General features: G+C 47.1%; 3 protein-coding genes across 3 annotated transcripts in view; 1 reads left to right on the top strand and 2 right to left on the bottom strand.

Annotated features, from left to right (window-relative positions):
* Nucleotides 1-25,846, top strand: part of LOC132572129 (zinc finger protein OZF-like) — a 1,123,325-nt gene that overhangs the window by 375,601 nt on the left and 721,878 nt on the right. The gene's annotated exons all lie outside the window — the stretch shown is intronic.
* LOC132570928 (zinc finger protein 709-like) overlaps nucleotides 1-25,846 on the bottom strand; it is a 188,747-nt gene that overhangs the window by 131,185 nt on the left and 31,716 nt on the right. The window lies entirely within an intron of this gene.
* On the bottom strand, nucleotides 761-25,846 carry LOC132572150 (putative SCAN domain-containing protein SCAND2P). The gene is made up of 2 exons (XM_060238952.1): nucleotides 25,646-25,846; nucleotides 761-1,679 (listed from the first exon to the last, which is right to left on the bottom strand). The coding sequence occupies exons 1-2, from the start codon at nucleotides 25,832-25,834 to the stop codon at nucleotides 1,524-1,526; spliced, it is 345 nt and encodes a 114-aa protein (XP_060094935.1). The 5' UTR covers nucleotides 25,835-25,846; the 3' UTR covers nucleotides 761-1,523.

Genomic DNA, 25,846 nt, shown 5'->3' with positions numbered 1-25,846 from the left:
GAAGGTACAGAAAGTAAGCCTTGGGATGGGTAAATGCAACAGCATTCAAAGGATCTCTCTCACGGACCCCTTGTAGAAACTGAAGGAGCAAAATGTCCCCTGAGAAAGGAGGAGGGACCCAGGCTGTGCCCCCCCTGCTCATCTCTCCTACCTGGATTGGAGGTGCAGCGACTGTTCCCACACCTTGGAAAAGACAACGGCTCAACAGCATCTCTTCACGGCCTGCTCCTGAGACAAGGGAGGGAGGGAGGGTGTTTGCTTGTTTGTTCCTTGCTTCACACACACACTCTTCCCATGGCTGTGAAACCTTGCGCTGTGTGCACTCAACACATTTTAAAAACATTTTTAACTATATTCTAGGAGAGGCAGAAGAGAACCACCAGGGACCTATGAGCCTCAGGGATTATAAATGCTGCCAGCGTATTCCAGACTTGTGTTTGCTCTACAGGGAGGGAAATGCAGAGTGGAAATGCGATAGCCTGAAACCTCACCGTCCTGTTGGACCAGACATGACTGGAGCAATTTGGGGGACTTGAGGGTCATAGGAATGAGTTTCCAGGGTGTCTCTGGGCATGCAAGCTTCACAGCTGGGTTTTCAGCCAGATGCAAGTTCAACGTGACATCACATCTGTCCCAAGTCCCACCCCAAGACCCTCTCCCAAGCACCTGCAAGTGCTGGGTCATACCCTGCCATCTTTACTCCATACCCTGCTGCCCACAGCAGCCTGTCAGACCCCAGAGTCAAGGAACACCAGCTGGTTAACTCAGACGTTTATTCCAAGCATCATAAGGCAATACAATGGTTTGCTGAAACTAACGTTACAGCTCAGAGACACAATATATATATACCCTAGGTGGACTGTTACAAATTCAAGCAAAGCACAGCATAAAGTGGCAGGTACTTTTGGCGGGCAATCCAAAAACCCCTCCCCTCACGACTGCATTCCAGGTGCGCTATCTAATTCTTCCTCCACTCTCCTCTAGCCCATGACCTTGGTTGCCATGTTAAGCAGCTGAGATAACTATGAAGGGATGCGCCAAGCGGGCAAAGCAAAGCAATAAACTGTCTCAATTCAGGAATGCAGGCTGTCTTGCTCAACAGTTACAGATTTGTTCACGGTCAGTCTCAAGAGAACAATTACCAAGTGTTACATGGCAAGAGGATACAGACGGGGGTAGACTCTTGACACAGCCCCCCAGATGACCCTTCAAACACAAGCACCGAAGGCAGATTTCCCCATGATTATTGGCCCCCAGGGACTGGTTTCAGAGCTCTGCTCCCCCAGAAGGTGGAGGGTCCCTTTCGAGGTTTGCCTGCCTTCCCCTCCCTAGGGAATCTGAGACCTTTTAAGGAAGGAAGGTGAGAGATGAATTCTTTAGTTTATGGGATAAATTGTCTTCCAGGAGTCTTTCTAATCTTTTAGAGACATCACAGTGGACATTGAGTGCCACCAATTAATTCTGTGTTGTTTCTAGAAATATGTATTTTCCCCCCTGACCTGAACTCTCCACCCATCACATTATTAGGCTGCCCCATTTGCATCCAGACACAAAGAGCCCTTACCACAGGAGAGGGCATCTTGGGCACGCTCCACCGCCTGCACCCTCTGCCCCTGCTCCAAGGAAGTTCCTTCTGCCTCAGGGATTGCAGCTTCCATCTCCAAAGGTGGTCCCCGCATCTGAAACAGCAGCAAGGGAGAGGGGTAAGAGATGGAATGGAAAAGAGACCGAGGAATGGATCCTGCCCCAATCCCACACTCTGCACCCTCCTATCAGCAGATCTGATGAGTTATCTGCAGGGGTCAGAAATTCTCTAGCAGAAGAGGCTCTGGGCAATTATCTGGCAAGGAAATTTTAGGATAAGGTCAAATATTGTTCCTTTAATTGGACATGCCTGGAGGGAATCCCCTCACCTGTTCTGCCTGCTTCTTCTCCTCTGCCTGACTCAGGAGGAAACCTTCGGCCAGGGCCACCGCCTGGGAACTGGTCTCCGGCCCACATCCTCTGACCCAGCACTGCATTTCCTGGGGCAGGAGAGTCAGGAACTGCTCCAGGATCACCAGGTCCAGGATCCGCTTCTTGGTATGCCTCTTTGGCTTCAGCCACTGGTTACAAAGTCCATGGAGTTGGCTGCAAAGCTCTCGGGGCCCATCGGCCTCATGGTAGCGGAACTGCCGGAAGAAATTGGTAAAACACATCTGAGGTCATGGTGTCCTTAGCCAAGAGCTGCCTTATACTGAATCAGACCCTCGACCCATCAAAGTCAGCATTGTCTTCTCAGACTGGCAACGGCTCTCCAGAGTCTCAAGCTGAGGTTTTTCACACCTATTTGCCTAGACCTTTTATAGTTGGAGATGCCGGGGATTGAACCTGGGACCTTCTGCTTACCAAACAGATGCTCTACCACTGAGCCACAGCCCCATTCATGGCTCTCCAGGGTCTCCAGTTGAGGTTTTTCACACCTACTTGCCTGGACCCTTTTTATTTGGAAATGCCGGGGATTGAACCTGGGTCCTTTTGCTTACCAAGCACATGCTCTACCACTGAGCCACAGCCCTATTCATGGCTCTCCAGGGTCTCCAGCTGAGGTTTTTCACGCCTATTTGCCTGGACCCTTTTTAGTTGGAGATGCCGAGGATTGAACCTGGGTCCTTCTGCTTACCAAGCAGTTGCTCTACCACTGATCCACCGTCCCGCCCCTTCTCCTTGAAGGGACAGAGAGAGACAGATCGGAGTGTGTCAAAAGGAAAATACAATATATATACACACACACACACACACAAAAACATGCATATATGCACATGTAAATACAAATATGTACATAAGGAAAATACATCTACACACACACACAAACATGCAGATACATATATGCACATATAAATACAACCTCCACTTCCAAAAAGCAGCAGTGGGCATATCCAAGTTCTTTTTCCAAAGAATTATCACAGTTTTCTCCCAGCCCTGTATTCCAGCTCACCCTGAAAGAAGGACCATTTTCCAGAGTCCAGACTATTTGGAATGAAGTCTACGCCAAGACCTTGGACACCTTTGCATGGCTACGAATTATCTCAGTGGTGCCCTGCTGGAGATGGAAGTTGGGGGAAGAGCCAGTCAAAATACCTGCCACTGCAACAAGCCAATCAGCATGAATGATTCAACAGATGTGATCGCATGTGGGATTCCTTTCTGTGCCTCCTGACCTGCAAAAGGCAGGCTTCATATTCTTGCTGGCATCTCCCTTAACAAGAGCTGAACCCCCCCCCCCACCCCTCCTGGGACCGGGCCCTGGTGTTTCTCCCTGTTGTGCTGCCTGGGGGTCTGTGCCTCTCTCACACAGACTGCCAGGGGTGGGGGTGGGGAGCTCACCACTTCCCTAGGTAGCTGATTCCACAGTAGAATGAATCTTACTATAGCAAGTTTTTCTTCTATAGAGCCAGTTTGGTTTAGTGGTTAAGTGCGCGGACTCTTATCTGGGAGAACCGGGTTTGATTCCCCACTCCTCCACTTGCAGCTGCCGGAATGGCCTTGGGTCAGCCAGAGCTCTCTTATCTGGGAGAACCGGGTTTGATTCCCCACTCCTCCACTTGCACCTGCTGGAATGGCCTTGGGTCAGCCATAGCTCTGGCAGAGGTTGTCCTTGAAAGGCCAGCTGCTGTGAGAGCCCTCTCCAGCCCCACCCACCTCACAGGGTGTCTGTTGTGGGGGAGAAAGGGAAAGAAGATTGTAGGCCACTCTGAGCCTCTGCTCTTGAAAGGGCAGCTGCTGTGAGAGCCCTCTCAGCCCCACCCACCTCACAGGGTGTCTGTTGTGGGGGAGGAAGGGAAAGGAGATTGTAGGCCGCTCTGAGACTCTGTCCTTGAAAGGGCAGCTGCTCTGAGACCCCTCTCCAGCCCCACCCACCTCACAGGGTGTCTGTTGTGGGGGAGGAAGGGAAAGGAGATTGTAGGCCACTCTGAGACTCTGTCCTTGAAAGGGCAGCTGCTGTGAGAGCCCTCTCAGCCCCACCCACCTCACAGGGTGTCTGTTGTGGGGGAGGAAGGGAAAGGAGATTGTAGGCCGCTCTGAGACTCTGTCCTTGAAAGGGCAGCTGCTGTGAGAGCCCTCTCCAGCCCCACCCACCTCACAGGGTGTCTGTTGAGGGGAGGAAGGGAAAGGAGATTGTGAGTTGCTCTGAGACTCTTTGGAGTGGAGGGCGGGATATCAATCTAATATCATCTTCTTCTTCTTCGCCTGGCAAAAGGATGCTCTTCCGCCCACCCAAGCCCCAGTGCAGGAGGGAGAATCTGGCATAGTGTCACGGCTGCCTCTGGCAAGTGAGCCGTGGAGGGATGGGACAGGGGTGATGTGTTTGGAGCAGGCGTGTTCCCTCCCTGTGTGCTCACTCTGCAAAACACGGATGCAGGTGGGGACTCAAACCCACATCTGTGGATCTCCCTGTTGCGTTTTCATGTCATGATCCTCACAGTGATGGATTTTTGTGGGGCGTTTGTTCCTCCTGGCCTTGTGTTTATTGGGGGTGTGGTCACATTGGTATGCTCCTCCCCTCTCTGCCTGTCAGGGGAGCTGCCTAATGCTCTGATTGGTGGGTGTTGGTGGTGTTTCCATGAGCACCAGTGCTGTTGCTTGGCAACAGATGTATCTAAAATGTCCCAGTTCTCTGCTGGTGGCAACCCCAGCCCCACACCGGGTCTACATCAGGAGCTTAGGAGGGGGCTGCATCTGAATCCAGTGCAGGCTGGACTTCCTTTCCCCCAGCCCACACCCCTTTCTTAGCTCACCCCACTCCCCAAAAGGCCTGCTTGGGTTGTTGGTTTGCAGAATAAAAAGGACCAGCAAGAGAATATCAGTTTCATATATTTAACTTTTCTTACTTGGAAAACCACTGATTATCCTTGCTCCCCAACATACATAGCTGATCAGAACTGGTGCCCAACAGAGTTAGGTGGCTGAAGCCAAAATAATCAACTACCCTGAATAAATAAGCAACCAAGTTTACTACAATTCCAAAGAAATCCCTGAGAAATGGATCCAGGCCGTCCTCACAAGGCTCCCCCTTTGCCCTGAGATGGGACTTATGAAATCGAGCAGTCTCTCTGCAAGCCCTTGATCCAAGACATACAGGAACAACCCAAACACTTTTTGCCTGCTCTTGTGAGTGGTTGAGAAGACGCTTGCCCTTTAAGAGACATTTAGGGCACCGTATACTGTGAACTGTGCAGCACATCTATGCATGCAAGGGGTCTGGACTGATCTATTGGTTATTGAACAAAAGAAATAATATTTGGATCTGTTGCAAAATTCGCTAGTTGTGTAGTCACAGTAGTTGATTATGGTGGCTTTAGCTGTTTCCGTGGATCTCTTGGTTTGTGACCTCCAGGTGGGGCCTGAAGTTCTCCCAGAATTAGAACCCACCTCCAAGGGACAGAGATCAGTTTCCCCGGGAGAAAATTGCTGCACGGGAAGGGAGGTGGGCAACCTAGGACAGCCCTGGCTTGGCATGATCCCCTCCTCCCTCCCTCCCAAGAACTAAAAGTTTATTCTCCCCCCCACCCCCCTTTATCTCCTCCCTGACTTACTTCCAAGTAAACCTTTCTGCTGCAAGGGTTTTCCCTCCTGCTCCATGCAGCTCCTCCCCAGTCCTCCTTCAGGCTGCAAAAGGAAACCCCTCCCCCAGGAAGAGCCCCTTTCCTCTCCTGCCTCCCCCCCCTCCTTGCACCGCCTCTCTAGCAAGCAGCTCGGCGGTCTTAACCCTTTCAGTGCTGCAGAGGAAGGAGAGAGGAGTCCTGGAGGAGCTTCAGCCGGCTCCCTCTCCCCCCTTAGTCGTCCCCCTCCTAGAATAAAGGATGGTAAAACTCAATGGGAGGATGAAAGGGGGGCAGGGGCTAGTGATGACGCGATCAGCCTGTTGTTTTAAACAGACCATTTAGTGTTTCTAAACCCCCCACCGGGAGAAAACCTCTTTGGATCTTGTGGCTGTTTCTTGCATGTCCAGGAAACGCTGAATTCCGCTTTGGAGTCTGGCAGGTGACGATGCACAGCTGCGGGGGGAGAGCCAGGGGGCTGAAGGTTAAGGATCCCACCCCCATTATCCCTGCCAAGGGACCCCAGGCTGGAGGAAGGGGGGGGGGGGTCTCCTCCCGCAAGGTCTCTGCTAGGCTGGCCAACCTCCCGGCGGGGCCTGGAGATTTCTCCAGGTTTTAATTTCTCCCCAGTTCCTTTGCATAAAATCACTGTTTTAAGGGGTGTCTCTAGGGCATCTCTAGCGGCCCCATGGCGCAGAGTAGTAAAGCAGCAGTACTGTGGTCTGAACTCTCTGCTCATGACCTGAGTTCGATTTTGGCGGAAGCTGGGTTCAGGTAACTGGTCGAAGGTTGACTCAGCCTTCCAGCCTTCCGAGGTCGGTCAAATGAGTCCCCAGCTTGCTGGGGGGAAAGTGTAGATGACTGGGGAAGGCAATGGCAAACCACCCCGTAAAAAGTCTGCCGTGAAAACGTTGTGAAAGCAAGATCACCCCAAAGTCGGAAACTTTGCACAGGGGACTACCTTTACCTTTTACTCTAGGGCATTATACCTCCTGGAGGACCCTCCCCTCCTCTGAAATTCCCCAACTCAGAGTCAGCCATTTCCACTTCGCCCATCTTCCAGGAGCTCCACCCAGGGCCCTTCCTCCTCTCCACTATCCACCCACCCACCCTGCAAGGTAGACCAGTCCAAGAGGGAAGCCTTGGCCTAAGGAGAGTCAAGTTCAAACTCAGCCCTTCCACCAGGCAGTTGGCAAACCTGAAGTATTTTCTCCCCCAACCCTTCCACCATCTTCTCAGGACCCTTCTGAAGAACTCCTCCCTTTGCTGTGGTTGCCAGCTTCAGGTTGGGGAATGCCTGGAGACAGAGAGGGGGAGGGGGCTTGGGGACGGGATCAGTGGGGCTTTGATGCCACAGAGTCCCCCCTCTGCAATCGCCCTTTCCCACAAATGGGGGGAGGCTAAGATCAGCACTGTTGCTCCTGAAGACAACCAGGGAGCAAGCTTTTTCAGCAATGGCCCCTCGATGGTGGAATCAACTTCCAGAGACGATGCGGGACCTGAATCAATTCCGCAGGGCTTGCAAAACTTTTCTCTTCCAGCTTGCTTTTAAGATAGAACCTGGCTAAACTGAAATTGGAACTGACCTGTAACCATCTAGCCATCTTATGTATGATTGTGACCTATAGCACCTTATAGTACCTGTTTTTATCTATTTTAATTAAATTATGTAATTGAACTGTATTTTAAAATTCTTGTTTACATTGTATTTTATTTAAATCATGGTTTCCATGTCTGTGAGCCGCCCTGAGCCTGCCTTTGGCGGGGGAGGGCGGGATATAAAAATAAATTTGACTTGACTTGACGATCTCCAGGCCCTCCCTGGAGGTTGGCAATCCTGTCCCAATGGAGGCACAGATCCCATTGCAGCCCCCCCCCCCTTTAGTCCTCCCCCCTGGCCACTCTCTGTCTTTTCCAGACCTTCCTCCCTTCCGGGTCTCCAGCCCAGGGCCTGCCAGGGGCGCAACCGGAGTGGTCCAAAAGCAAACTGGCACCAGCAAAAGGGGAGTGAACGACTCCCCTCCCCCACAAGCCAGGCTGGGCTTCCCTTGATTTTGCACAAATTGCCCCATGTTTAATTAAGGGCCGCCGGGTATGTTGCTTTTAAAAGAAACTCTTTTGCGAAATGGCTGGAATGGATTTTATAGTCACCTTTTGCATATTAAACAGAGTGACCCTTTTGCTGTCTTCTATTCATAGCTTTCGGCAGCCCCTGTCAGAATTTTAAAGTTACCAGCTATAAAGAGGCTTGGTTTTGTGCACAAAAGCTGACCCGTCTTTCCCCCAGTCTGGGCCTCCTGCATGCAGCCTCTTTTGGACCACACCTGCTGTGCAGACAACAAGGGATGGGTCCCAGCGGAGGCTATGCCCAGGGACCAGGTGGCTTGACAGAAAGGGCAGAGGTAGGTAGACAGCCCAGGATGCAATCACTCTAAAGCATCTTTAGCATGCCGATTAGAAGTATGTGAAGTTTAAACCGACGAAAGTCACTGTTGAATGAGCGGGATAATAGGACCCAGCTGTAATCAGGGCAAGGAGGAGACCTATTAGTCCAGCACTCATCCATCCTATAGCACTGCAGAAATACCTGGAAAATGTTTTTAAAAATTGGGGGAGGGGGGCGCAAGCAGGTAGCCTCGCCCAGGACCCCAGTTAGCCTGGCCCTGGCTGCACGTGGAGGGGGAGAGGGGAATCAAACCCAGTTCACCCACAGTGCTCCCTTCTTGGGCTCCCTAGATAAAGCTCTTCTTCCTCATCATGCCAGGGATTTGAGGGCTGGAGCTTCCTCCTTCCATGCCTTCTAGCCCCTGCTAGAAATACCCGAATCTTCCCCCCAGTAGCTTCCATTTCAGCAGTACCCCTTGATGTTCTTGTCTTCTTCCCTGCCTTTTCCATACAGACTCTCCAAAATAATAACCTCACTCCCTGAGCCAGATAGACTTCTCTCGGGCTCTAGAGCTATCCTATCAGCCTGTAGGACAGAATGGAGTCCATTTCATCCTATGGGCCCATGGGATACAAGGGAGTCCATTCTGTCCTATGGGCTGATAAGATAGAGTCCATTGTGTCCTACAGACCCACAGGACAGAATAGAGTCCACTGCATCATAGGAGCCAACTGTAGCCTAATTTGAAAAGCAAGAGTGAAGAGTATTTGCAGTTGGGAAAGGGGCTTCATGCATTTTATAGTATCAGTCTGTTTATCTGCTGCTGTTGAACTGGCCCCTCCCTGCTGCGAATAAAGGTTCCTTTTGTGTCAGGTGATGAGAAGTCGGTGCTGCTGTTTGCCTCATAAACATCTCTCACAGTTTTCGGTTTGGTTCACAGATTATTGCTGTTGATGGTCAACCCTTCTCCCTCGTGGAGTATGTGGCTTTTCACCGGCTCCTGCAACCCCCCACTCCTTGGCACTGTTTGTTTGGGGAGGAGGGAACGGACTGTCCTGAGCTTCTTGCAATAGGCCCTGAGGAGAAGCTGTAGTGATCAGGAAGCCCCCAGGAGAACCTGTCAGCAGGGAACTGTCTCCCTCAAGAGATCCGTGGCCGTCTGGTTGGACTCTCACCTGACGGGGCTGGCAGTGGGCGAGAGGGAGCAGAATCAGCCAATGGCATGTCAGAGACAGAGTGCGAGCCAATCTTGGATAGCTCACATCCAACCAATGAAAATCCACAGATTTGCTACTATGGTAGCGCTAAAGGATGCACAGGATGGAGAGAGTTGACAAAGAGAACTTTCTCCCTCTCTCAAATGACGAGATCTTGAAAGCATCCAAGGAAGCTGACAGCAATAGATTCAGGAGGGGCTTGTTATAGAGGGCAAGTCCTATTCTATTGAACCTGATAGTTGAATTGGAAATTGGTGAGGTCCAAAATTTTGTTATTTTTTTGAAGGGCTTAGAAGTTTTAAAAATTAATATCTTCTTCTAGGAAACTCCGAGGACGGAGAAATTAGGCTTGTTATAAAAAGCAAGCTCTAATCTTTTGAATCTGATAGTTAAATTTGAAATTTGTGAGATTAAAATTTTTGGTGTTTTTAAATGTCTGAACACAAACAGCCCCGAACAAGGGCTACTTCATTGGACGAAATGCAGGACCATTTAGAGGCAATGGAGGCCAGAATGATGAAAGGGGTGAGAGAGATGATAAATGAATCGAAAAAAGAAATTATTGCAGAGATTAAAAAAGATATGGAAGATCTCAGAAAGGAAACTGAGGAAACATCTAAGAAAATGCAGGAGGTAGAAGGCAAAATGAAAGTATATGATTCCACCTTGTTGAAAATGCAAGAAAAAGTGACAAAAAAACAACAACCAAGGATTAAAGTGAAAATTGTGATGCAAAAGAGAGAGGCGGATTTCAACTATCAGATTTAAAATTATATCATGAAGCAGTTTGTTTAGTGTGGATGAAAGAATGGATAACATTGTTAAATAAAAAAACTTTTAGTGCAGGAAGGTCACGGAAATAAATTTGGCTGGCACGCGTATCTGTATTATGGAAAAAAGAAGATGGACGTTTTTTTCTCTCACCATTATATAAGAAGTAATCTACTAAATACATGGATGAAATACAAGAAATATGGAGATGAGAGAAGACCGTTATGGATAGTGCCAGCTGAAGTAATAAAAATAACGCCTGAGATAGGTGAAGAAAAGTGGCTGTCATATAATCAATTATTAAAAATACGAAGTGGCAAAATAGAACTGAAAACTGCTGAAGAGTTGAATCATAAATATGATTGGTTTCAAATGCAACAAATAAAAAGTTTGGTGGAGAATGATATTAAAATGGAAGGAATAAGGAAAGAGCAAACAGAAATGGAAAAAAATCTGCTTGGAGATAATGACAAATTCATTTCAAAAGTATATAAATTACTTCTACAATGGTCTACAGAAGATGAAGTAGTGAAATCTCAAATGATCAAATGGGCAATTAATGTAAATAAAGAAATACAGATGGAAACTTGGGAATATCTGTGGAAGAACTCTATGAAACTTTCGACATGTCAAAGCATTAAAGAAAACTGTTTTAAGATGATGTATAGATGATATATGACTCCTAAAAATTTAGCAAAGATGAATAACAAGATGCCAAATAGATGTTGGAAATGTAAAAAGCATGAAGGTTCTTTCTACCATATGTGGTGGACTGGTGAAAAAGCAAAACAGTATTGGCAAATGATTCAACAAGAAATTTCTAGGATATTGGGATATGTAGTAGCGAAAGCTGCAGAGACTTTCTTATTGGGATTACAAATGGAAAAATTTCCAAAAGAAGATAGAAGATCCGCTACAAGAAACCCAAGCTCTAACCACCCTACGGGACCTGCAACAAGGGTCTAAGGCTGTGAGTACGTGACCAAATTCCGCACAAATGCAGCCATGATGTGGTGGTGAAACGAACAAATGAAGATAGAGCAGTTCCAGCGGGGCTTGAATGTGAGCATACTGGATCAAGCCCTCCAACAGGCTCACCCTACTACGCTGGTAGGGTGGGTGCAACTGGCTGGTGAAGTAGAAACCAACATGAAGCGAGTGCCTCTCCAACGCCAACAGCAGCAAGGGGGTAAGGGGGCACGTGAGTCTCGACCGGGGGCAAAAGCAGAAGGGCGGAAAGCAAGCCAGGCTAGAGGAGCCATCAAACCGGCTACCCCCAGACATTGCTTTCGGTATGGCGACCAAAACCACCTGGCTGCCAATTGCCTGGAGCAGCCTCGAGGCCCCCCCCCTCACTCCGAAGACCAGCGCACCCAAGGCAAGAAAGGCAGAAGGGCGAGCGAAGGAATTGGCGAAAGGCAGCTCAGCTTCAGCGACTTCTCAAGAGGAGGAAATTATCGTGGTGGACGAGCTGGGGGAAGATGCCTGGAAAGATGAGCTGGCAGGAAATGGGGACGGACCTGCACTGAGAGGTGCCGAGCAGCAGGTCGCGCAACTAACAGCACCGTTAAGGGTGAGAATAACGGGGACTTTCTTTTTCATCCTATTGACTTTGTTGAACCCTAACTTAAAATGCTTTATACATGCGCGAGCCCTACTAGACTCGGGATGCACTAGAGACATAATCACACCCAAACTGGTGGAAGTCCTAGGACTCCCCACGAGTCCACTACCCCACCCCATACAGTTTGAGCAGATGGATGAAACAGTAATGAGAGGGGAACTCTGTACGGAACAAACCCAAGGGGTGCCAATGGGAATAGAAGACCATTGGGACACTGAATTTTTTGTAGTGGCCCCCTCTTCATCATTTGACATTGTTTTGGAAGTGGAATAGCTAGCCAAACACGAACACAACATAAAGTGTGGGGATCAAATTATAGACTTCAGAGACGGGAGGTGTGAGCACCATCACTGGAATGTGGCTTGGGGTCCGGAGCCACCCCCGTTAAACAAGAAGTTGTGTCTAAGCATAGAGGAAGTGAGATCAATCCCCAAGGAATATAGAGACTTCAAACAAGTATTCAGTGAAGAAGAAGCCAACGAGCTCCCCCCCAATAAAGATACTGATTGTGCAATAGAGTTGATCCCAGGGCAAAGCCTCCCGAGAGTCAAGTTGTATTCCATGGGGTGGGCTGAGAAAGCAGAATGACAAACGCCATTCACTCGCTTGGGTATTTAAAGTGGGAAATGCAGTGTTTCTGTCAACCAAGAACTTGCCATTACTGCAACCCTCTAAAAAACTGGCATACAAGTTCTTGGGACCGTTCCATATCAAACGCATAATGAATAAAGTGACTGTAGAACTCAAATTACCTAAACTGTTTAGTAAGATACACCCCATCTTTCATTGCAGTTTACTCCGGAGGGACCCTGGAGCCACGTCTTGGCATCCCCGACCTCAAGTTCCAGAACCTATTCCGGCTGGGGATCAGAATCACATAAGAACATAAGAACATAAGAGAAGCCATGTTAGATCAGGCCAATAGCCCATCCAGTCCAACATTCTGTGTCACACAGCGGCCAAATATATATATATATATATACACACACACACACACACACTGTGGCTAATAGCCACTGATGGACCTCTGCTCCATATTTTTATCTAACCCCTTCTTGAAGGTGGCTATGCTTGTGGACGCCACCACCTCCTGTGGCAGTGAATTCCATGACGTAAAAGAAATCCATGACGTAAAAGAAATCTTAGATGCTAAACTGAAGCGGGGTGTATTGTATTTTCTGATTAGATGGAAACATTTCTCTGTAGCCCACAAGGAGTGGGTCGATAGCATAAATGTAAGAACGCCAGAGCTGATTTAAAAATTCTATGCAAAACATCCATCCAAACCCCGGGGAGGACTTTAAGGAGGGCAGTATGTCAAGCATGTGTATTTCTATGTGCCATGATGATTCCTTAGACAAAGAGCAGATCACCATTCTCTGCCACCTACCCCCTCCTTTACAACCTTCAGGCAAGTAATAAATCCATCTGGCCCAAGGATGCTGATACTCCAGCCTGTCTGGTAACGTTGTGATGTGCCTCTCCCCCAGATTCACAAAGTCAGTTCTTATCTGGTCCCAGGGAAGTGTGAGAAAGGGAGATGTTTATAATAGCCTAAATTCCTAAGTAATAAATGAGATACTATATAGCAACCTTTGAACCCGTGACTCAACTGCATCTGCATGACACCCTTTGAAGTTAATCTATATAGTACCTATGTACCTCTGAATACATCATTACTTCCAAGGCTTGTGTCCTTGGTAAAGCTTCTGAGTTTCTTAAATAAAACAACTTTTGATTCAATAACAAAAGACTGATTATTGAGAAATATCGATGATTGACAGGAGAGCGACGAAGATGGTGAGGGGTCTGGAGGCCAAGTCCTATGAGGAAAGGCTGAAGGGGCTGGGCATATTTAGCCTAGAAAGAAGGCGGCTGAGAGGTGATATGATCACCATCTTCAAGTACTTGAAGAGCTGTCATATAAAGGATGGGGTGGAATTGTTTTCTGTGGCCCCAGAGAATAGGACCAGAACCAATGCATTGAAATTGAATCAAAAGAGTATCCAGCTCAACATTAAGAAGAACTTCCTGACTGTTAGAGCTATTCCTCAGTGGAATAGGCTTCCTCGGGAGGTGGTGGGCTCTCCTTCCTTGGAGGTTTTTAAACAGAGGCTAGGTGGCCATCTGAGAGCAATGAAAATCCTGTCAATTTGGAGTAGGTATTTGTGGGTTTCCTGCGTTGTGAAGGGGGTTGGACTAGATGACCCTGGAGGTCCTTCCAACTCTATGATTCTATGAACAAACATTTCCCGTTGGAACCCAAAGGATAAGGTTTCTTCTGTAGAGACAAGCCTTTTAAAGCAGTTGGCACCTTTTCTGGATACACTGCAGTCCAAGCTCTGCTCATGACCCGAGTTCGATCCCTGTGTGGGTTCTCACTTGCCATCGAAGAGTGCTTCTACAACAGCATCTCTTTCCACAGTCTGAGAATTCAAAAGGTTTCTCCCCTATTCGAGCTCATATGTGCTTTTGAAAATTGTCACACTTTCTGGATCTCTTTTCAACATTTTCTCCCCATGCGTGGGATCACTGATTCAGCTGAAGGGTGCCACTCTAAATGAATCTTCTCTCACACTCTGAGCACTCAAAAGGTTTCTCCCCTTTGGATTCTCCAATACAGTAGCCTGTCCTTGCTTCTTCTGGGGGCTGTAGCATCGCCTGCTCCCCTTACCCTCATCGCGGTGCATGGGAGAACAGCTGCCACTGCAGTAAAGGAGGCTGAAGGGTCAACAACTCTTCAGGAAGTTAAGTGTATGTATGTGGGGGGGGGGGAGGAGTGGTCTTATTCATGGGGATTGTGTCCCTCCCTTAGGGCCATTTCCAAGTCCAGGTATGGTGAGCATTTGAAAGGTTATCTCTTGTGTATCTTTCCACACTTTGATCATTAAAAAGGTTTCTCCCCTGTGTGGGTTCTCTGATGCCTTTGAATACTGCCACTCCACATGAATCTCTTTCCACACTCTGAGCATGCAAAAGGCTTCTCCCCTGTGTGGGTTCTCTGATGCCAATGAAGACGGCCACTCCACATGAATCTCTTTCCACATTTTCCCCTATGTAGGTTCTCTGGTGCCATTGAAGATTGCCACTCCACATGAATCTCTTTCCACACTCCAAGCATTCAAAAGGCTTCTCTCCTGTGTAAGTTCTCCGATGCCATTGAATACTGCCACTCCACATGAATCTCTTTCCACACTCTGAGCATTCATAAGGCTTCACCCCTGTGAGGGTTCTCTGATGATATTGAAGACTGCCACTCATACTAGATCTCTTTCCACACTCCAAGCATTCAAAAGGCTTCTTCACGGTGTGCGTTCTCTGATGATATTGAAGACTGCCACTCATAATAAAGCTCTTTCCACACTCTGAGCATTCAAAAGGCTTATCCCCTGTGTGGGTTCTCTGATGTTACTGAAGATGGCCTGTTGTACAGAATCTGTTTCCACACTCTTCAGCATTCAAAATATTTCTCTCCTATGTGGGTTCTCTTAACATTGAAGACTGCCACTCCACATGAATCTCTTTGCACACTCTGAGCAATCAAAAGGCTTCTCCCCTGTGTGGGTGCTCTGGTGTGTTTGAGGATGGCCACTCTGAATGAATGTCTTTCCAGACTCTGAACATTCAAAAGGTTTTTCCCGTGTGGGTATTATGATGCATTTGAAGATAGCCACACGTAATAAATTTCTTTCCACACTCTGAGCATTCAAAAGGCTTCTCCCCTGTGTGGGTTCTCTGATGCTCTTGAAGACTGCCACTCCGACTGAATCTCTGTCCACACTTTGAGCATTCAAAACGTTTCTCCCCTGTGTGGGTTCTCTGATGATTTTGAAGATTGCCACTCTTACTAAATCTCTTTCCACACTCTGAGCACTCAAAAGGCTTCTCTCCTGTGTGGGTCTTCTGATGCTCTTGAAGACTGCCACTCCGACTGAATCTCTTTCCACACTCCGAGCATTCAAAAGGCTTCTCCCCTGTGTGGGTTCTCTGATGATATTGAAGATGGCCACTCTGACTGAATCTCTTTCCACACACTAAGCATTCAAAAGGCTTTTCCCCTGTGTGGGTTCTCTGATGCCTTTGAAGACTGCCACTCGTACTAAATCTCTTTCCACACTCTGAGCATTCAAAAGGCTTCTCCCCTGTATGGGTTCTCTGATGCGTTAGAAGATCGCCACTCATACTAAATCTCTTCCCACACTCCAAGCATTCAAAAGGCTTCTCCCCTGTGTGCGTTCTCTGATGATTTTGAAGACTGCCATTCGTACTAAATCTCTTTCCACACTCTGAACATTCAAAAGGCTTCTCTCCTGTGTGGGCTCTCTGATGCATTTGAAGACTGCCACTCTGACTGAATCTCTTTCCACACTCTAAGCATTCAAAAGGCTTCTCCCCTGTGTGGGTCCTCTGATGCGTTTGAAGATAGCCACTCGTACTAAATTTCTTTCCAGACTCCAAGCATTCAAAAGGTTTCTCCCCTGCGTGGATTTTCTGATGATATTGAAGACTGCCACTATGACTGAATCTCTTTCTACACTCTGAGCATTCAAAAGTCTTCCCCCCTGTGTGGGTCTTCAGATGATATTGAAGATGGCCACTCTGACTGAATCTCTTTCCACAGACTGAGCATTCAAAAGGCTTCTCTCCTGTATGGGTTCTCTGATGTTCTTGAAGACCGCCACTCCGACTGAATCTCTTTCCACACTCCGAACATTCAAAAGGCTTCTCCCCTGTGTGGGTTCTCTGATGATATTGAAGATGACCACTCTGACTGAATCTTTTTCCACACTCTGAGCATTCAAAAGGCTTCTCTTCCGTGTGGGTTCTCTGATGCTTTTGTAGACTGTCACTCCACATGAATCTCTTTCCACACTCTGAGCATTCAAAAGTCTTTTCCCCTGTGTGGGTCTTCTGATGATATTGAAGACTGTCACTCCACATGAATCTCTTTCCGCACTCTGAGCATTCAAAAGACTTCTCCCCTGTGTGGGTTCTCTGATGATATTGAAGATGGCCACTCTGACTGAATCTCTTTCCACACACTAAGCATTCAAAAGGCTTTTCCCCTGTGTGGGTTCTCTGATGTGTTTGAAGACTGCCACTCTGACTGAATCTCTTTCCACACTCTGAGCATTCAAAAGGCTTCTCCCCTGTGTGGGTTCTCTGATGCGTTAGAAGATCGCCACTCTTAATAAATCTCTTTCCACACTCCAAGCATTCAAAAGGCTTCTCCCCTGTGTGGGTTTTCTGATGATATTGAAGACTGCCACTTCGACTGAATCTCTTTCCACACTCTGAGCATTCAAAAGGCTTCTCCCCTGTGTGGGTCTTCTGATGACGTTGAAGACTGCCACTCATACAAAATCTCTGTCCACACTTTGAGTATTCAAAAGGTTTCTCCTGTGTGTGGGTTTTGTGATGCTGTTGAATATTACTACTGAGACTGAATATATGTCTGGTCTCTGAGTATTCAGGTTTCCCCTGTCTCTTTATACTTTGTTGCAGAAGAAGCTGTGATCTATTTCTGAAATACTTTCTGTACTGAATGGATTTGCTTGCTTTCATTTTCCTGTGTTTTGGAAAATGTATATTCCACTGTCTTCCATCACGGTTCTCAGCCATATAGCCAGCTTTCTTTCTCTTCACTCTGATTTCATTCCTGACATTTTCGTTAAAGTTTTCATTTTTAACTTTATCCGGCATTTCCTGATGAAGTTTCTCACCCTCCTCATTCCTCTGATCATCCTCTGCTGGAATAAAGAGAGAGAAACTGTTAGCACTTGGGAAGGCTGGTAAGATACAAAGGCATCTATGGGGCTGTAGGAGGAAAGGACTGATGGCCCTTTGGCTTCATCCAGCTGGACTGATCTTAGCCACCCCTCCACCTTCCCCCAAGAATATCTGGTATTTAAGGATACCTCCCCCACCCATGAAGAACTTCAGCTGAACTCTTGCCCAGAAGGAGCTTCTGAGCCTCCAGATTAAGGCCTCCCTCCCTCCTTACCCACCGGCCTCTAGGATTGTACCAGACCAAATGTGGCTCAGGAGGGAATCAGGAATCTCATATGGTTATTTCTGGCCTGTTCTCCTGACATAAGAGTGAAGGTCACCCACTCTGAATCAACTCATTTGGGAAGGAAATATGCTCTCGGGAGCCTCTAGAACAGCGTTTCCCAAACTTTTTCCCACTGTGACCCCGTTATTTTTACACTTCTCCTTCTTGGCCCACTAAAATTTGGAGTTGGAGCCAGGAGACTTTGAGGGTGGAGGTGGGAGACAGGATATGATGTACAAAGAAGCCTAAAACTATTGCAATGTTTTGTTTAGGAAAAGTAGGAGAATAGTGAGATTTTGCAATGCAATTTTTAAAATAAAACATCAAGAAAAAGCACAAGGATCACACAGCAGAAAACTAAAAATATGAAATGCTCCCAGCCTGGGAAAACATGAAATGGCGGGGGGGGGGGGGTGATGAAGAGAGGGGGGGAGAGAGACAGAGAGAAAAAGTAAGTGAGAAAGATAGGAAAACATGAAATGGCAGCCTGGGAAAACATGAAATGGCAAGGCATTTGAAATTTCTTCCCCCCCCCCACCCCACTCTACTCAGATTAGCAATGGCAAGGAAGGGAGGGAGACATGGGAAAAGACTAACTGACAGAGAGAGGGAGGAAGGGGAGCGGGAAATAAAGCAAATAGGGAAAAAGAAAGACTGACAGACATACAGAAAGAAAGAAAAAAAGAATGAAAGGAAGGGAAGGGAAGGGAAGAGAGCTGGAAACAGAGAAAAAAAGAAAGAGAAAGGAAATAAGAAGGAAGGAAAAGGGAGGGAAGGAATGAAAGGAAGGAAAAGGGAGGGAAGGAGTGAAAGAAAGAAGGGACAAAAGGAAAGAAGGAAGTAAAAAAAAAAAGGAAAGAAACGGGATGGGAGCAACTCACCTTTTAAACTGCTGACTCCAGCAGCACAAGCAGGTCTGGGTCCCCTGACCTCAGCTGGCCAAGGGAACTCAGGCCTAGTTCCCCTCTCCCCGCCTCTTCCTCCCTCCCTTCCCCAACCCAGGTCAGTTTCAGGCTGGTTAAGGTGCCCCTCCCCCCCTCTAGGCAAGGAAAACAGCACTGAGCTCTCATTCAGCATGGCGGCAGGCCAGCAGCAGGTTGAATGTATGTCTGAAAAGGCCACCACTGCTGCTCCCTCCCCTGCACTTCCTGGATGGGAAGGAAGTGTGGGAGAGGGAGCAGCGGCCTTTTCGGACATTCTTTCGACCTGCCCCCCGCAGTGAGTGAGAGTTCAGCACCGTTTTCCCTGTCGGGGGGAGGGAAGGGGTGCTTACCCAGCCTTAAACTGACCTAAGGGGGGAGGGAAGAAGGAACGAGTCCTGAGGGGGGCACATTGCCGTGGGGAAGAGGCGCGGTGGGGGGGGGGAATGGCAGGCCATCGAGGGCCCCGCGAGCTGGTACTGAGGCTGGCGTGGCCCAGTGCTGGGTCTCGAGCCTGCTGATGGGAAACGCAGCTCTAGAAGAACCCTGCAATCTGTCTTCGAATGCAAGGCAGCGCCGCCCCGTGCCTCCGTGCTCCCCCCCACAGCTCCGTGCCCTCCCCCCGCCGAGACTCCTCCTCTTCCCTCCCTTTCCCAATGTCGATTTCAATGCCGGAACTGGCTCTAGCGCCACGTTCCCGCTATCTAAAGCCCTCCCTCCACCGATCACTTGATCAGCAGGTAAAACTGCGCCACGGGGCCACGCTCACAATCTGTCAGGACCAGCGTCCTAAAAGTGCGGCCCCACTACCGCTGACTCCTCACCTCCCCATTTCCTGAATGGGAGAGGCATTGAAATTGACATGGGGTGGGGAAAGAAGGAAGGGAGGGAGGAGAAGGCAGGGGGCAATGTAGCCGTTTGCCTTGGGGGAGGGCGGGAGGCTGAATTTGCCGCCCCTGCCCTGCTGGCGCCCTAGGCAACCGCCCAGTTTGCCTAGTGGGGGAGCCGGCCCTGCAGATGCTGCTGACAGTCTCTCGAAAATTCCATCCATCAGAACCTTTGATTGGGTCATTCATACCACCTGATCCTAGAGAGGCAGAAACTATAATATGGGCATGGATGAGAGGAAAGCCAGGCTAACTTTATGCTCCTGGGAGGCTAGTACACCTGGATGTTTCCTTCCTACATCACGATGAATAAATCTCTCTGGGGTACATTAGGCTCCAGTTGCAATACTGATGGTGCAACAAGGAGTGCCACTTAGGTGCTTCCTATCTTAGACAGAACAGTTAGCTTTTTTTGTTTGTTTTACTGTTGCTGAGCTGCAGAAATTGTGCTGTTTTGTGATGTCTTATTTTTAAATCCTTAATTTCAAGTATATTAATTCCTTATATAACAAAATTCTACTATGGACTTACAGTTTGGATTTCGTGGAGAATTGACGAGCTTTCCAGTGCGGGAGCTCACCAGACCCTCTATTCTGGACACAGAAGGCGTTTTAATACCTGCTGTCTACATCATCTAGGCAAGATGATGGCCAAGATATGCTTAAAGTTCTGAGGAGAGGTACTTTAGCTAACGAGAAATCCTGGGGAGGGGGGGGTTTCTTTTTGGCTTTGAAGAGTCTCCGGAGAAGGACCGTTTCCAACATCTAAAGAGAGTATCTGGGGTCGTTAAATTGACATAAATTCAATGTGTGCCAAGCTTCTTAAGAGCTAACTAATCATGGATGAAAAACAGACCAGTGTGTTTGATGTTGGGACTTCAAAGGTAAAGAGATTTTTATCTGTTGCTCCGGGACTAAATTGGGAAATATTTGAAAGGCAAACGAAGGTCTGGACACATAAACAACTTGTAATAATAAAGAAGGAGGAGGAGAGGGATATCTTGGACTGAGTTAAACAGATATAAGGCTTTAAAAAGGCAAAAACTGATATTGTTTGGAATTTTTGTGGTCACTCCCCCCGAGAGTGGAAGAACTGTAGATCAACAAGTCATTACAGGAAATGACGTCTGGGAACATCGTGAGACTTCACAACCATAGATAACGAAACTTTGTGGCAAGTGTGGGCAGAAGAGGCCATCAAGGGAAGGGAAAACTACAGGATTTTAAGCCCCTCTAGGACTAAACCATAGAGAAACATTGAGCACCATTTTGGGAAATTATAACTTTTAAAAAATTAATATCTGGACCCAGGGGCATAGGAGGATGGTGATTTTGGGCTTTTCTGAAAGGGTATGCCCTAATCTATAAGACTAGACCATTTAAAAAGAACTTGGTGACTTCTATTGTAAAGCCTATATTTATAATGGGAAGGCAGTAATGTCAGCCCAAAAACCATTACAGACAAGAGTCATTACAGACTAGAAGAGGGCAAAAAGGCTGATAAAAAAGAACAGTTGGATGCCATGGAAGCTAGATTGTCTAAACTGATTAAAGATTCTATAAGTGATTGTAAGAAGGAATTTAAAAAAGATATAGAAGTTCTCAGTGTCAGAACTTGTAACTTTCTCTCTGCATATTGTTAAACCAAACTGACTCCATGCTGTAACCTAACACTAACCCTGATCCCTGTAGCCTATGCAATTAACTAATGTGCCTTGTAGATATTTGGAATGCCCTGTGTGCACTGAAGGGTAACAGATAGGCTCTGGTCAACATCCACAGGTGCCCTTTGAAGCCGGGCCGTTTGGCCTTCACCACGGGAGAGCATCCTCCCTTCTGATAACAGAGCCTGGGAAAGAGACACTTGTCTGTAATCCGTGTGAATGATCGCTTTATTGTACTTTTGCTGAAGGCATAAAATGTAACCAAATGCCGGGCTCGGCATTACTGTTATCTCGTGCCTCTAGTACTGCAGTTCTCTAATAAAGATCCTATACTTTGTAACAAGTCTTGGAATCGTCTGAAGTTCGTTCCAGTTCTGACACTCAGTAAAGAGTTTAAATCAGTTTCCAAAAAAATCCAAGAGGTGGAAGAGATAGTGAAAGACCATGATGAAAGAATTAATACAGTGGATTCCAGTATTAAAAAAACTGCAGGACTGCAAATCAATGGAAAATCAGATATGTTTGAGAGGTGTGCCTGAGAAGGACGGTGATTTAAGGAACTACATAATAAGGATTATTTCTGAATATGTTGGAGATGATCCTGAGGAGACTAATTACTTTTATGACTATATTTACAGGGTCAATTCAGAATATTCAAGGAAAAATAAACTACCAAGAGATGTGGTAGTGAGATGTGTAACAAGAGACTTGGTGGGAGGGATTCTAAGTAGACAGTATGAAGGCAAGTTGATTGTGGAAGGCAGTGATGTTGGAATTATGAAAGATCACTGCCTTTGGTATGGAATTCTTTCATAATTCCAACATCACTGAAGAATTACCAAGGAAAGTCTTAAGTGACAGAAGCAATTGAGAGAGAGTTAAATGAGATATAGATGGATTCTCCCAGAAGGATTGGTTTTTGAATACCAGGGGAAGAGGATTACCATTACAAGCACTCAGGAGATGGAGAAGTTTTTGGTGGAGAATAAAGAATGTGGAGGTTCAGATTGAAATAGAAAACCATGATGGATTACAAATTATTATCTTGGCACGTAAATGGACTTAATTCACCACAAAAAAGAAAGGCAACTTTTCATTGGATTGGGAAGCAAAAATGTAACATAATTTGTCTACAAGAAGTACATATTAAACGATTGGATTACAAATATTTGTGGAATAAGCAATTTGGTATGGAATTTTTTTCATTGGCTAAGGAGAAAAAAAGAGGCGTGGTTTTTTTATGTAAAACAGGAATTGGAACCAAAATTGATTTTTAAGGACGATGATGGTAGATATATTGCAGTGGAAGTGATGATGAACCACAAGAAGACTTCGCTATTGGGGTTGTATGCTCCCAATGAAGCAAAAGATTCTTTTTGTAAGGACATTATGCAGCAACTTGATCAAGAGACATATGAGCAAATCATGTTAATGGGAGACTTTAATGGTACAGTTAAAAATATTTTGGACAGATCTGGGAAGAAGAATAATGAAGGTAAACTACCAAAGTCTTTTTTTGAATTAGCCAAGCAAGAAAATCTTGTAGACATTTGGAGGGAGAAAAATGTTCTCAGCTCAACATAACTCTTTCTCAAGGATTGATATGTTACGGAGTACAAAAAGATTGGGATTTACAACAACAAAAAATAGAGATTCTTCCGAAAATAAGAGCAGATCATAATCCAATAATGTGGTCTGCGAAACCTACCCAAAAGACTTTAAGATGGAGAATAAATGAAGATTTACTGCAGAAAGATGGGGTAGTAGAATCTCTGCAAAAAGAGACTAAGGCCCTTTTCCAAGTAAATGAAAATGAGGATGTTCAATATCAAATGTTGTGGAATGTTTATAAAGTGATGATGAGAGGTATTTTAATCACATTGAATAATAAAGACAGAAAAGCTAAAGAGAAACAAATGACAGACATACAGAAGGAGATTAAGAAGAAGGAGAGAGAGCTTATAAAGAGACTGGGGAAAAAGAAGATTTTAAAAGAAATTGGAATTCTACAAGACCAACTAAGACACTTGTTAAATAAAGAAGTAGAATGGAACTTTAAAAGGCTTCAACAAAAATCTTTTGAGGGTGCAAAGAAAGCTGGAAAATACTTGGCCTGGCAAATGAAAAGAAAAAGGGGAAATGAAATTGTTAATAAAATTCGTTTGGGCAACAAAGAAATTGTTTACCAGGAAGGAATCAAAAGAGAGTTTTATAAGTATTATGCCAGACGGCCATCTGACACCAATGCTGATTCTGTGAACTTAGGTAGACAACGGGAGGGTGGAAAGGAAGGGCTGCATCAGTGCTTAGTTCTTGTGGTTCTTCCTTACATGCCCAAGAAAATGCGACTGCCGCTTTGGAAGCAACTTTAGCCAAGGTTTGTGAAGGGTTTTTTTTTTTAATGCCATCCTCTGGGCATGCAACAAGGGTAGTCCTGAATCCCCTGCATTTTGTAGGGGGTTGGACTAGATGACCCTGGAGGTCAGTTCCAATTCTACGATTCTATGAACACGTGAAATTTCCTTACACTGAATCAGACCCCTGGTCCCTTGGAGTCAGCATCATCTACTAAGTCCAGCATTGGCTCTCCAGGGTCTCAGGCAGAGTCTTTCATTTCACCTCCTACCCGATCCTTTTCATCAGAGATGTTGGGGAGTGAACCTGGGACCTTTTGCATGCAAAGGAGATGCTCTGCCAGGGAGCTGCAGCCCCACCCAAAGCGGTGGGAAGGGGGTCAAAATTATGCATTGCTATTCAATATTTGGATTCATTCCACCTCACAATGGCAGCAAGTTGCACCACTGGCACCTAGGAAAGATCCTTACCCAGAGAGGCCACATTCCCATAGTTCTCCAGCATGACTTCCCTATACAGAGCTCTTTGTCCCAGATCCAGCAGGGCCCACTCTGCCTCCGTGAAAGAGACGGACACCTCCTCAAAGGAAAAGGGACCCTGGAAGAAAAAGAAGACTCCCTCCTCATCAGAGATCTCACACTGGAAGGGAGTTGTCTGGGAAGGTCGAGAAAGGAAGGCATGGGATGGGTATATGCAACAGCATTCAAAGGATCTCTCTCACGGACCCCTTGTAGAAACTGAAGGAGCAAAAGCTCCCCTGAGAAAGGAGATGTGCCCCCCCGCTCATCTCTCCTACCTGGATTGGAGGTGCAGCGACTGTTCCCACACCTTGGAAAAGACAACGGCTCAACAGCATCTCTTCACTGCCTGTTCCTGAGACAAGGGAGGGAGAGAGGGTGTTTGCTTGTTTGTTTCCTCGTTCACACACACACTATTCTCAGGGTTGCGAAACCTTCCGCCGTGTACACTCAACTCGTTTTTAAAATACTTTTTACTGCATTCTGGGAGAGGCAGAAGAGAAGCACCAGGGACCTATGAGCCTTAGGAATTATAAATACTGCCCATGTATTTCAGACTTCTGTCAGAATTGTGCTTGCTCTACAAGGAGGGAAATGAGGAGTGGAAATGCAATGGCAGGAGATAGCACCATCCTGTTGGACCAGACATGACTAGAACAATTCTGGGGACTGGAGGGTCATAGGAATGAGCTTTCAGAGTGTCTCTGGGGCATGCGGAATTGGAGAGGTTTATTGTTACTGTGGCATTTTAATGCTGTAAACCGCTCTGAGCCCGCCTTGCAGGACAGGGCGGGGTATAAATCGCAAATTAAATTTAAATTTAATTAAACCAGGTTTTCAGCCTGACACAACCACAACATGACATCACAGCTGTCCCATGCCCCACCCCAAGACCCTCTGCAAGTGCTGGGCCAGAGCCTGCCATCCCTACTCCACCCCCTGCGACCCACAGCAGCCCCCCAGATGACCCTCCAAGCACAGGCACAGAAGGAAAATGTCCCCATGATTATTGGCCCCCAGGGAGTGGTTTCAGAGCTCTGCTTCCCCAGAAGGTGGAGATTCCCTTTTGAGGTTTGCCTGCCTTGCCCTCCCCAGGGAATCTGAGACCTTTTAAGGAAGGAAGGAGAGAGATGAATTTTTAAAGTTATGGGATAAATGGTCCTCCAGAAGTTTGTCTGATCTTTTAGAGACATCACAGTGTGGCTATTGAGTGTCACCAGTTAACTCTGTGTTGCCCATAGAAATCTGCATTTCCCCCCCTGACCTGATCTCTCTACCCATCACATTTCCAGGCTCCCCAGGCACAAGGAGTCCTTACCACAGGAGATGGCATCTTGGGCACGCTCCACCGCCTGCACCCTCTGCCCCTGCTCCAAGGAAGCTCCTTCTGCCTCAGGGATTACAGCTTCCATCTCCAAAGGTGGTCCCTGCATCTGAAACAGCAGCCAGGGGGAGGGGTAAGAGATGGAATGGAAAACAGACCAAGGAATGGATCCTGCCCCACTCCCAGACTCTGCAGCCTCCTCTCAGCAGATCTGATGAGTTATCTGCAGGGGTCAGAAATTCTCTAGCAGATGAGGCTCCAGGCAATTAACTGGCAAGGAAACATTAAGATAAGGTCACATATAGTGGCTTGAATTAGACACACCTGTAGGGAATCCCCTCACCTGTTCTGCCTGCCTCTTCTCCTCTGCCTGACTCAGGAGGAAACCTTCAGCCAGGGCCACCGCCTGGGAACTGTTCTCCGGCCCACATCCTCTGACCCAGCCCTGCATTTCCTGGGGCAGGAGAGTCAGGAACTGCTCCAGGACCACCAGGTCCAGGATCTGCCTCTTGGTGTGCCTCTCCGGGTTCATCCACTGGTTGCA

Source organism: Heteronotia binoei, chromosome 5 (assembly GCF_032191835.1).
Source record: "Heteronotia binoei isolate CCM8104 ecotype False Entrance Well chromosome 5, APGP_CSIRO_Hbin_v1, whole genome shotgun sequence".
Lineage (NCBI taxonomy): Eukaryota > Metazoa > Chordata > Lepidosauria > Squamata > Gekkonidae > Heteronotia > Heteronotia binoei.
Note: the sequence above shows the minus strand (reverse complement) of the source record. Positions and strands in the feature narration are given on the sequence as shown.

What these genes read in the sequence shown, in the direction of transcription:
- LOC132572150 (XM_060238952.1), bottom strand. Translation starts at nt 25,834, where the DNA reads ATGAACCCGGAGAGGCACACCAAGAGGCAGATCCTGGACCTGGTGGTC. An exon ending in AGAAGAGGCAGGCAGAACAG is followed by an intron (nt 1,680 to 25,645) that starts GTGAGGGGATTC and finishes CTGCTGTTTCAG; the next exon opens with ATGCGGGGACCACCTTTGGA.